Here is an 11,770-nt window from a genome sequence, read left to right as displayed (position 1 = left end):
AGTGACCGCCAGGTGCGTCTGAGCTGGGCATTGTGACCAGAGGTGCCCTCAGTAGAGAGTTCCAGACGGTACGTTAAGTGAATTCGCTGTGAATTGGTGAATGTTTTACCCTAGATCCGGAATGGTCTTCCCTGCATCTTATCACGGGAGATTGGAGACACGCATCCGCTCGGGCACGATGACGCCAGAGGCGGGCAGCTTTAGCAACAGGCGTTTCTGCCTCCCGGTCCTGGAGACTGGAAGTCCGGCCTCCAGGTTCCTCCTCAGGCCTCCGTCCTTGGCGTGTAGACACCGTGTCTCCAGGAGCCCTCACACAGGCCTCCCTCTGCGTGTGCCTGTAGCCTAATCTTTTCTTAGAAGGACACCTGTCATATGGAATTAGGGTCCACTCTAGTGACTTTTACCTTAATCACCTGTTAAAGGCCCTGTCTTCAGATACAGCCGCATTCTGAGGTCCTGGGGCGGGGAGCACACAGTTCAGCCCCTGACACCAAAGTAGAGAAGATGTCATGAGCCCCGTGCCACCGTCCCCGCCTCGGCAGTCTCCAGCTTATGGCCGCTCTGGCCGCATGGACACCCACTCTCCTCCCGCCCACGGTGACTGGGAAGGGAAGCCCAGCGTCACCATTTCAGCCGCGAATGCTCCGGGGTGTATCTGCACCCAAGGAGGAGGACTGCGGACCCCACACAAGCCAGTGTGAGCAGCACAGCCCGCGTCCCCGCACGGGTGCTGAGCCGAGCGCACGCATCAGCCCCGCCAGCCCCACGGCCTCACACACGCGCTCACCTGCATGGCCCCTTCCAGTGTGTTTGGGGCATTTGTCCGATTGCCTCCCCTCATCTTCCATGTTTTCTGGAAAGTGGTCCTTGATCCAGAACTGAAGAGATGCCATTTCTGTTGGGTTGTGCTGTGGGCCCTCCACATACGGCCCGTGTGTGCGTGCCCGTCCCCGTGTGCGCAGGCCCGTCCCTCAGCCGGTGTGCGTGAGCCCTGAGGTTCTGGGGAGGCTGTGGGGAACGCTCCCAGATCCCCCCTGTGGCTGCCCTGAGGGACGATCTCATGGGACAGACCGTGTGGGCCAGCGTCACACTCCTGCGTCCCTCCAAAGGCGACCAGCGAGGTGGGGTGCGTGCAGACGTGCGTGTGCGCCCGGGGTGATGGATGCAGCGTGCAAGCACGCGTGAAGTTCCCGTCAGTGCTTTGATCTTATCATTCTGCCCCTTATTCAGAGTCCAGGGGCTTTGGCCGCCTTCCTGATTTCAGCTGTACCCCACTGTTCCGGTTCATCTTCCATGTTTTCTGCCCCGGCCTGGAACTGGCTTTGCCCAGGAGTCCTGGCTCCTTCAGGCAGGGAATGGCGTTCAGAGCCCACAGGCAGCCGTGACGTTCCCCCTGCACCTCGGTGGGTCCCCACTGGGGTCTGCTCACCGGGGACTCCTGATGGAGCCTGCCAGGTTAGAATGGCTGCTCCATGACACAGAGGAACCGTGAGCTTGCGTGTCCGCGTCTGTTCACGGTAATCCGCTTCCCGATGGACAGTGCATCGTAGCCAGCCTCCAAGGCGCATAACCTCGCTCAGCTGGGGAGTCTGAATGTAGGTTCTCCTAGAACTGGGTTGCAAACCCTCAGCTCGCAGGAGGGGTGAGCACACGGTTTACTTGACCTGGTGCTTCTGACTGGGCTGCTGAGGGGCAGTGGGAGCTTCGTGGAGGGGGCGCAGACGCAGGTCCCACGTTGCCTGCTCGGTCTGCAGCATTCTCCCCTGATGCTGCTGCTTCGTCCTCCTCCGCCCCCACCCAGGGCCGTCACCCGGGAGCGAGGCCAGCACTCTGTCCCCGAGGCCCCTGCCCTCCCGCCCACGCCTGCCCCCTCCCGCGCCGCTCTCCGTCCATCCCTGCCTGCATAGGTAGCATCTGCTGACCCACCTCCCGGCTCTGAGAGGGGCTTCTGTGGGAGTGGATCCTGGGCGCTGTGCCCGGCCGGGGGTCTGAGTCAGTGTCCGGCACAGAACTGGCTCGTATTTGGGTTGTGGGAAACGGAGCCCTGCCCTCTCCCCAGGGCACCTCCTGCCTCCCTGCACGTTCCCCCCGGCGACTGTGATCCTAGGGCTCTGTAACTCCGCGGGCTTGCCCTCCAGGCCGGCCGAGGAACAGAGGTGCCCCTGGTGCCTTGGGGAGGGAAGCACCGAGTCCAGCCTTGCCGCTAATTACAGTGCCTTGTGAGCGCTCAGCCGAGCTGTCTGGAGACAGCACGACCGCTCCCTTTCATCTGACCCGTGTCCTTTGTTTTCTGGTCCAGGAGGACTTTCTACCAGTGTCTTTTCGGTGATTGTGGTCTTCCCGCAACCCCAGCACACTTGAGAACGTCCACGTGGCTGACACGGCTGTCCTGGCTGTTGTCCTATGGCTGGAAACACTGAGTGTGCTCGGGCAGGCTGAGGCCCTGGGCCGGTTTGCACAGGGCGTGGTGGACAGCGAGGATGCTGGGAGGCCAGTGGCCACGCCTGGGTGGACACGGGCCACAGAGCCTGTGAAGACAAGTGGGCCAGGAGGTGCAGGAGAACAGGAGGGTCCAACCAGGGGGCAGCCTAGAGCTCAGGACAAGTGGTCAGAGCCCACAGAAGGTTCTGGAAAGGGCTGCATGACGCCTTCCAAGTCCTGCCCCTCCTGGGGACAGTTTCCCCTCCTCCGGGGCAGGGCTGAGCCCGGTGGAAACACGCAGGCCCTCTGGTTGGGCCAGGTGAAGGCCGAGTCCCCCCTGCACCCTCTGGGCTCCTGAGGGGGCCTGCCTTCCCCAGGCAGTTCACACAGCACTGCATAATCTGCTAGTAGAACCGCTTTCTGCCCCGCCCTTCAGGCCGAGCCACGGCGGTTCACTGTGGGTCTGTGACTCTCAGACCACATCACGTGTCCACCTGCCCACTCATCTGCCCACTCATCGCTGTGTGTTCTCAGCGTGACTGTTGAGAAAGAGGGTACTTCTGAAAACAACACTGGGACATTTGCCTCAAGAAATTAAAAGGGACATTAGAGTCGAGTCAGAGAGAGTCTGTAGGAGCTAAAATTAATATGACCGACTGGTCACAGTAGAGACAGTAAATACATCCAAAACTGGCTCAACAAACAGATTAATAAACTAGAAGAATATCTGTCAACGTAGGCTGAGAAGTTTTAGAGGCCCAAATAACAGTAAGTACACAATGGGTCGGGGCCGGGTTGTCATAAACACACGGGAGAATGTGGGCAGCTTCATTCGATTATCTTGAAAACACACGATGGGGAAGTAATCGGGGGAGAAAAAAAGTCTGGGGACTTTCAGAGAGGATTTACCTGACAAAACCCCTGAAATAAATTCAAGCAAAAGTAGAAATCTAGATAAACAGAAAAAAAAAGGAAAAAACCCAGCAGTGAGATATATATAAGTTGGTAGAAATTCCCCTGAAGAGCCGGCTCGCTGGTGTGTGGACGTGACTGCAAGGCCCGCCCAGGGGGAAGTTGTGTGTCAGCTTGCCCCTGACTTGCCCCCGGATGCATGCTAGCAAGCAAACTCAGCAGCTCTGGAGAAAAAAGAAGCCCCAGCGGGGAGCCAGCCAGCACTGTGACCGAGGTTTTCGCATTGGAAACGCTGTGGGTGCGGCGTGTCGAGTACATGGGCTGAGTGAGCTCGAGCACTGTAATCTCCCCGCTAGATGCAGGAAGGACAACGGGTGAAATTCAGCACATTCACGACCTGAAGCAAACGCAACTCTCAAAAAACCAGGGGTGGGAAGGTACGTTCTCATCAGGGAAGAACATTTGCTACAACTTAGAGTAAGCACCCACTTGAAGGGAAACATTGTCACCAACGTCACCCACAAGATGCAGATCTGCTGACTCTCCTGCTCAGCCTGGAGGTGGTGCCCGGACGGGGAGGAGGTCCGCACTGGCCCAGGCCACTCCAGCTTGCCGTCACCTGCCGGTCATGTGGTGATGCAAGACCACACGGTGCCACGGGCAGCTGCAGGCCACGTGGGATGGTTGGGACTCAAGATGAGCTGGAGCATCAGATGAACGCTGGATTTTCAAGATGTTATGAAAAAGTGTGAAATATCTCATTCATAATTTTTGTATTGAGTCCGTGGTGAAATGATAGTATGTCAGATATGTGAATTTATTACATTAATTTCATCCCCTTTTATGTTCTATATGTGGTCCCTAGACAGTTTAAAATTACATACGTGGGGGCGCCTGGGTGGCTCAGTTGGTTAAGCGACTGCCTTCGGCTCAGGTCATGATCCTGGAGTCCCGGGATCGAGTCCCGCATCGGGCTCCCTGCTCGGTGAGGAGCCTGCTTCTCTCTCTGACCCTCCCCCCTCTCATGTACTCTCTCTCATTCTCGCTCTCTCAAATAAATAAAATCTTTAAAAAAAAAAAAAATTACATACGTGGCTTGCATTGTATGCCTATTGGGCAGTGCGGTCTTGATAGAGGACCCAGGAGAATGTACGGAGGGTCTGTGGGGCAAGTCCGCATGGCTCAGGTGCAGGTAACAGGGACCCAGCCAGGTGAGCGGCTGTGGGGCCCTTCGGCCTGGGTCAGCCAAGCGGCTGGAGACATCACTGTGCACCTTCTCTTGGCCTGTCTTTTCTATCCTCTCTGCACCAAAACCCTGCATTTCTGAAGTGTGTATTATTGCAAATAATTATAAATTGCATCTATTGATCATAAATCCCTTGCAAGTTTTAAGTTTTGTCATCCCTCCCCCCGCCCTGTTTTCTAATTGGCCTCCTGAGATTAAGTTTGTCCCAAAGCGCACCATTCCTGAGTGTGTACCCCAGGTGAGAGCCAGAACGTGGCTGTGTGCCTAGGAGTGCTTGCTTTTAGACCCAGCCAGCCGTCCACCGTGACTCTCCCTGACTTGGCCCCTCTGGCGAACATGTCCGTCCTTGCCCCCACCCTGTGTTTGCAGCTGTCCCCCTTACTGTAGGGCCTGCCCGTCCCCACAGAGCCCCTCCCATGGCGTCTTCCCAACCAGACCCGTGGGGGCGTGTGAAGCCTCCCAGTGCTGCTTGTTTGAAGGCGGGCTGGCTGCACCCTGTTCTCTGCTGGGCTCCTGCCCGTGACTTCCTGGGGCTGGAGAGTCACGTGGAGTCCCTGGTCTTCTTGTGGCCACAGTCCATCTGGCCAGCTCCATACCTGCTGGCCCCCTGCATGGCAAAGGCATCCTGTGTTGGGTTGGGACTCGGGAGGCTAAGAAGAGCAGGGCGCGGGTGCTGGGCCCGCCTAGAGAGGGGCTTGGGTGTGGGACTGCAGGGCTCCAGGATCCGGGCGAGCTCTACGGTCCATTTGCCGTTGCCACACGGGGGACTCGAGGCTGGAGTGGGATGGGGCGCAGCAGCATGGTCAGAGACGCTTGGCAGGACATCCTGGCCACCTGCCCCACCATCATGTGAGGGCAGCGCCCTGGGCCCGGGGCAGGCACCGCGTTTCCATACGGATCCAGGCCCAGCTTCGCATGCGGAGTCCAGAGGACCAGTTCTCCGGCGAATGGTTCTGGAATGACCTCACCTCTGTCTTTCCAGATCGTCTTCATGACGCTGACACTCTTCCCCATCCGGCTGCTACTCATCGTTACCATGATGCTGCTCGCCTGGCCCTTCACGTTCTTCGCTACGCTGGGGTCCTCAGACAGGGAACCCGAACAGCCCCCGGCCACGTGGAGGAAGTAAGTCACTTGTGTGCAGGTGCTCTGACATGTGGGGTCCCAGCGCCCCTTCCTCCTTTCCGCAGCTTCTCCCGTCCAGGACACTGCCAGCCACATGCCCCCTTCCTCTCTGGGGGTGGCTGGTTCCATTCCCTGGCACACCCCTGCCCCAGTCCTGCTCCAAGGTGTTTTCCAGGGTCCTGCCAGCCACGCAGCTGCTCTTGGCGTGTCCTCAGCACAGAGGCTCCCCTGTGCTCAGGTTTCCGCATTCCCAGCCCTGGAAGGCTGTGTGTCGGCCAATGTCCGCCCAGTGTGCTGGTCTGGTCTCTGCAGGGTCGAGTGCCCCCCCTTGCTTCATAGACCCAGAAGTTCCCTTGTGCTTACTCGTTGAATATTAATAAAGCACAGCCATCTATAGATGGACGTGTTTTGAATACATCTTTTTTTTAGAGGTTTATTTATTTATTTTAGAGGGAGAGAGAGTGAGCATCTACACATGTGTGCACAAATAGGAGAGGAGCAGAGGGAGAGAAAGAATCCCAAGCAGACTCTCCTGAATGCAGAGCTGGGGGACTCAGTCCCAGGACCCTGAGACCATGACCTGAGCCAAAATCCTGAGTCAGACGCTCAACTGACTGAGTCACCCAGGCACCCCATGTTTTGAGTACATCTTAACTAGAGACTCAACATGGACCTCAAAAAATTAAATTAAACCAGAATATTTTTTTGTTTATCCCTAAAGCTGTTCTTAAAGTATACACCATTAGTAATGAAGATGCCGAGATATAAGGACTTTGATAAATATTTCCAGCATCTTAGAAGTTGTCGTTTCTGTTGAAAACCCAGAATGCTGCCAGTTGTCCACATCTTAACACCTCTCATCAACCCCTTGGGGTCCTCAAACAGTTGATGCAGAAACAGAAATATCATCAGCTTAGCCCAGGGGTCCCCTAAACCCGGCCATATCCAGCCACTGCCTGTTTTTGTATGTACAGTTTTTCTGGAACTGAGCCACGCCAGGACCGCCTTCACGGAGGCAGAGGCTGTGCGGCCCACAGAGCCTCAAATATTTGCTCCTCGCCCTTTGGGGCTTAGCAGATAGGCTCAGTCCTCCTTCCCTAGGAAGCGTCTGACCGACAGGAACACAATGCCCGCGAGAGGCAGGTGGGACCTGCCGCGTGTCCCCAAGGTTGGCTTTCCCGACATGCACCTGCCATGGGCATGCACGACAGTGACGTGCGTAGCAAAGACAGCGAATTTCGATTCGCGGTTTCCTGGGCCAGCGAGGCGTGTGGCTTGGCCATGCTTGGGGACGGTCCAGCTGACCGGGGACTCCTCACGTGGCTGTGCACTTCTCACGGTGTTCACGTTCTTAGACCATGTCAGAGTCAAGTGAACCATGGTCTTCCTCCCTGAAAGACCAGAAGGCAGGCCAGGATCCATTCCCACTCCAGCCCCAGTGCAGCGCCCGGCCCCGGGGTGCTAGGAAGTGGGTCCCGAGTGGGGGGCGGGGAGGAAGTGGAGCGGGGAGGGTAGGGGGTGGGAGAGGGAAGGAATGGAGGGGTGAGTGGGAGGGGGAGGGGGAGGGAGGGAGTGTAGGGGCTGGGCTCCCCCCCACTTCGCTCACCCCCCTGCGGATTCTCTTTTCCGAGTGCGGGACTCTGGGCTGTCCTCCGTTTCCCGTACCAGCTCTGCGCGGCCCCACTGGGCTCGTTGGGTGATATGGGCCTCAGCTGACGAGCACCAGCAGCACTGCTTCGGGGCGCCTCGTGTGCCCTAGCGTGTGCCCTAGTGTGTGCCTGAGCGGTGGCCCTCGCGGCAAGATACAGACACGTGAGGTTTCATGAGAGCTCTGGGTCTCTGCGTGCGTGGAGACTGCTCAGCACTGTGTTCACGTGTGCATATTGCGCGTCCAAGCACTGTGTGTGTATGGATGTGTATATGCGCACGCGAGTGTATCTGCGTGTGTGACCGTGTGTGTAAGCGTGCACATGTGTGTACATGTGTGAGTGTGAGCCTGTGTGCGCATACGTGTGTATGTGCATGTGGAGGTATGTGTGAGTGGATGCATATGTGTGCATATGTGCATGTGTATGTGCGTGAGCATGTGCATGCATACATACGGCATTGTGCGTGTACAATCACGTATATGCATACATGTGCTTGTGGGGGGCATGTGTGTGTCTACATCTGCACATGTATATGATGCATGCACGTGGGGGTGTGTGCATGAATGTGTGTGCACCCAGCCCTTGGGGTCTCCACGGAGCAGGATTTCAGGAACTCCATGCACAGCCCAGCTCTGGGTCTGGTGCTCCAGGGGAAACGGGACGGTCAACACTGAACTCCTTAAAGGAGAACATGGTGACAGAGTGCCTGATCTGGGGACTCGGGAGTTAGGGAGAAGTGGGTTTCGGAACAACAGGTTTCAGAGTCCGCAGGCTTGTACCGAAGAATCCTCATGGAGTCAGCGGGGAGGCACATCGTTCCATGCTGTGCAGAGTTGTGTGGATTTGAATAGATTGATGTTCCATCAGGGAGGATTTTTGCTGAATATAAGTTAGTGTCATTCAAACTTCTTAAAATAAAAGCCTTGGGTTTTCAATGAAAGGAGGAATGACACAATTTCCCCAAGACATTTACTCAAGGTTACTTTCAAACCACAAAGTAGTGTGAAAACCAGAGCATCTTCTTGCAAAACCTGACCGGCAGACCAAGTGTCCTCTGGGTGCTGCCCTGTGGCCAACTCACATGGTTAGAGGATGTCATAACTCCAGCCACTGTAACCACGTGCGACGGGCTGGGGGCCTAAATGACAGAAGGTTCCAGAAGCTGGGAGTCGGGAACCCGCGTGCTGGCAGACCCGGTTCCTGGCCTGCAGACGGTGCCCCCTCACTGTCCTCCCCTGGCGGAAAGCTCTGCTCTCCCTCCTACCAGGATACCAGCCCCCAGGCATCAGAGCCCCACCCTTACGACCAACCGCAGTTAACCTTATCTCCCGTTACAGTCAGACTCACGTTTTGCCTGTTGCTACAGAATAATGAGCACTGAGCGTAGCCTTACAGTTCTGCCCCCTCGTGGTCTCGCCGCCTTGCTGGAATTACGCTCTCTTCCCAGAGTCCCAGAGCCTCTGATCCCCCACAAGTCACTCTTCTGCCGGATACAATGCCTTCCTGCAAATCTTTTGGCCATGATCTATCTCCTGGGCCTGGTTTGGGCTTTTTCTTTCTTTTTTCTCATTTTTCCCTCTCAAGATTTCCTGGAGCGTAGGTTTTATCTCAGAAAGAGGACAAGCAGGAGAAACTCAGGTGCGTTTTGTGTCTGAAGGTGTCTTCATTCTCCCCTCAATGTTGATGGGTAGCTGGTCCGGGCAGAGAACTATGGGTTCCAGATCTTACGGCCCCAGAGCCGCGAAGCTGCCGGCCCCTTCAGCGGTGACGCTCGGGGAGCCTACATGTTCCTCTCTGTGAGTTTTGGACTCTTCTCTCTGTCCTCAGGAGTTTGAGAAGTTCTCAAGGAAATTGTCGTTTTGTCTGAAATTCATTCTGCTCCTTGACGTGGTGCTGAAGATCTGTGTCTGTCTTCAGCCCTAAGAAACTGTTCCCTTCCTGTCCGGGGTGCTGTCCCTTTTCTCCGGCGTGTTCCAGAGACTTCCTTCTCATCCTCCAGCTTCCCCGGGGAACTGGCTCTTTGAGCGGTGACATACTGGATTTCCGAGTGTGCGTTCTTGTTCTCTGTCCTGGATTCCATCACGACCTGAGGAGAGTGTGGACTCCCAGCCTCTCTCCTGACGCCAGCCACCACGTCTCCTCGCATCAGAGTCTCTTCTCTGCCCCGTGGCTGGTTCTGCTCGCGTCTCAGATTCTAGGGCGCCCTCCCCCGCCCCCGGGGGCGATGAACGGAGGATGCGGCAAAGGCTGGAGGTCGCTGCCCTTGTGCCTGTAGTTCTGTCTCCCGACTCACTGCTCCCGGGAATCGCTCTGTGGGCACCTCGGGCTTGTCGCTGGCTGCCTCTGCGGTGGGCAGGGGGCGTCGTGCGGGGCTTGCTCTGGGCCTGCATCTGCACCCACAGGCTGGCTCTGCCCGGTGCACGGTCTCACTGGGGCTGGAATTCCTCTGAGATCTTGAGAGAATCGTTAGGTGTGGTGCATCCATCCTCCCCCCCGCATTTCTGTTTAGTGTCCTTTGGCCTTCGGACCTGAGGGCTGGTGGGTGTGTCTCTCACAGACACATCCGGAGGTCCCCACTTCTGAGCAGCTCCCTCTCCGCCTTCCTCAGAGTACGACTTCCTGGGCCTGGCTCTGGGTCCCCCTGCACAAAGCCTCATTTCTTCCTCGTGTACCAGTGGATATCTCTTGGCTTTTATTTCTGAACGTGTTCTTATGAAAAGTAGCGTGCGTGCAGACAAGCGTGTTCAAAACTATGCGGTTGGACAAATAGTGAAAAGTGCATACCTTTGTTCACACCCAGTGCTGGAGATGGGGCATCAAAGCCGGGCCCCAGCATCTCGGCATACAACCACACACTGACCGTTCTCCATCCCAACAGGGGCTTTCTCGACGTGGCTCCACCAGGGGCTTGGTGCTCATCTGGGGATTGGCTACTGCTCGGCGCTGTGGGGCCTCACCTTCCAGGATGCTCTTGAGAGGGTTTTTAAGCCCGTTGGGGACCAGTCCAGTGAGGTTTCAGGCTCTTAGGTTTCTGTTGTGCAGTCTGACCATCTGCGTAACCCAGCAGCCCAGTGTGACGTGGCTCCTTACAGAGGTGACCCCTTCTCCTGGGCCCGTGGTCACTCACGTGCCGGGCCTTTTGCCTCCGTGCAGTTTCAGTGACGTGGGTCTTCATCTAGTTGCAGCTGGTCACAGGTGACACTGAGAGGGATGTGCAGATTTAAATGCCTAAATTCTCGTATGTTTGGGGCGCCTGGGTGGCTCAGTCATTGGGCGTCTACCTTCAGCTCAGGTCACGGTCCCGGGGTCCTGGGATCGAGTCCCACATCGGGCTCCCTGCTCGGCGGGAAGCCTGCTTCTCCCTCTCCCACTCCCCCTGCTTGTGTTTCCTCTCTCGCTGTCTCTCTCTCTGTCAAATACATAAAATCTTTTTAAAAATAAATAAATAACATTCTCATATGTTTAAAAAACAAATAGGAAGCAAGTTAATCCAGGCTGATTGTTATTTTATTTTCCACATTTATCCATCTAGTTTCATCGAGAAGAGTCTTGCTTTAGTAACATGGCATCTGATTCTGGGACCTCAGAAGCCTGAGGGCACGGGACGGGAGTGGCTCGCCACAGACCTCTGCCCCTGGTCTCAGCCCCAACGTCACTCCTGATTTTAATGGCGTTTTAGATATCTTAGTGGGTTTTTTTTTTCATTTATGCTAATAAATCACCTTCCAGCACTTAAGGTCCCAGTGGCTTTAACATCATCTTTGTCCTTGCTCTGCTTACTCTCTTCAGGAGTCGGTGTCGGTCTTCGTGATGCTGTGTCTCGGGGCAGAGACAGCACTTCTGTTTTCTTGGCTAAATTAATAAAAATGCATCCCACCCCACGTTTAGTAGAGGGGAGGGAAGCACAGCATCCGGACGATGCAGTAACCGCTGTCGTGGGGTTTGGGTGGGTCTAGAGCGCGCCCTGGATGACCCGCCCGAGGTCAGTGCCAAGTTTCTAGCGTCCGTGTCCACGGGTCAGCCTTGCGCTAGCGAGCTGACCACGGCGCCCGTGACACCCCTGCTCTGGCCTGGGGTAACCACAGCATCTTGTTTTGCAGGGTTGTGGACTTCCTGCTCAAGGCCATCATGCGCACCATGTGGTTTTCCGGCGGCTTCCATTGGGTGGTCACGAAGGGGCAGCAGGCCTCTCCGTCTGAGGCCACCATCCTCACCCTGGCTCCGCACTCCTCCTACTTCGATGCCATCGCTGTCACCCTGACGATGTCCTCCATCGTGATGAAGGCAGAGAGCAGAGACATCCCAATATGGGGAAGTGAGTGAGCTCCCCCCCCGCCCCCCCCCGATGGGAGGAAGGGGGGCCCCCCCCATCCTGCTGGGAGGGGACCAGACCCCCCCCTCCTGCTGGGAGTGAGCG

The 11,770-nt window shown here is 56.4% G+C and overlaps 1 protein-coding gene across 2 annotated transcripts in view; it reads left to right on the top strand.

The window, feature by feature from the left end:
* Positions 1-3,059: 3,059 nt before the first annotated feature.
* The window catches only part of LOC123323619 (lysophosphatidylcholine acyltransferase 1-like), a 31,492-nt gene continuing 22,781 nt past the window's right edge, over positions 3,060-11,770 (top strand). For both annotated transcript variants that reach the window (XM_044912055.1, XM_044912054.1), the window contains exons 1-3: positions 3,060-3,189; positions 5,562-5,704; positions 11,454-11,668. In XM_044912055.1, the coding sequence (XP_044767990.1) occupies positions 5,571-5,704; positions 11,454-11,668 (349 nt within the window). In that variant the 5' untranslated portion in view covers positions 3,060-3,189; positions 5,562-5,570. The remainder of the gene's footprint in view (positions 3,190-5,561; positions 5,705-11,453; positions 11,669-11,770) is intronic.

The sequence above is a fragment of the Neomonachus schauinslandi genome, unplaced genomic scaffold (genome assembly GCF_002201575.2).
Source record: "Neomonachus schauinslandi unplaced genomic scaffold, ASM220157v2 HiC_scaffold_32, whole genome shotgun sequence".
Lineage (NCBI taxonomy): Eukaryota > Metazoa > Chordata > Mammalia > Carnivora > Phocidae > Neomonachus > Neomonachus schauinslandi.
Note: the sequence above shows the minus strand (reverse complement) of the source record. Positions and strands in the feature narration are given on the sequence as shown.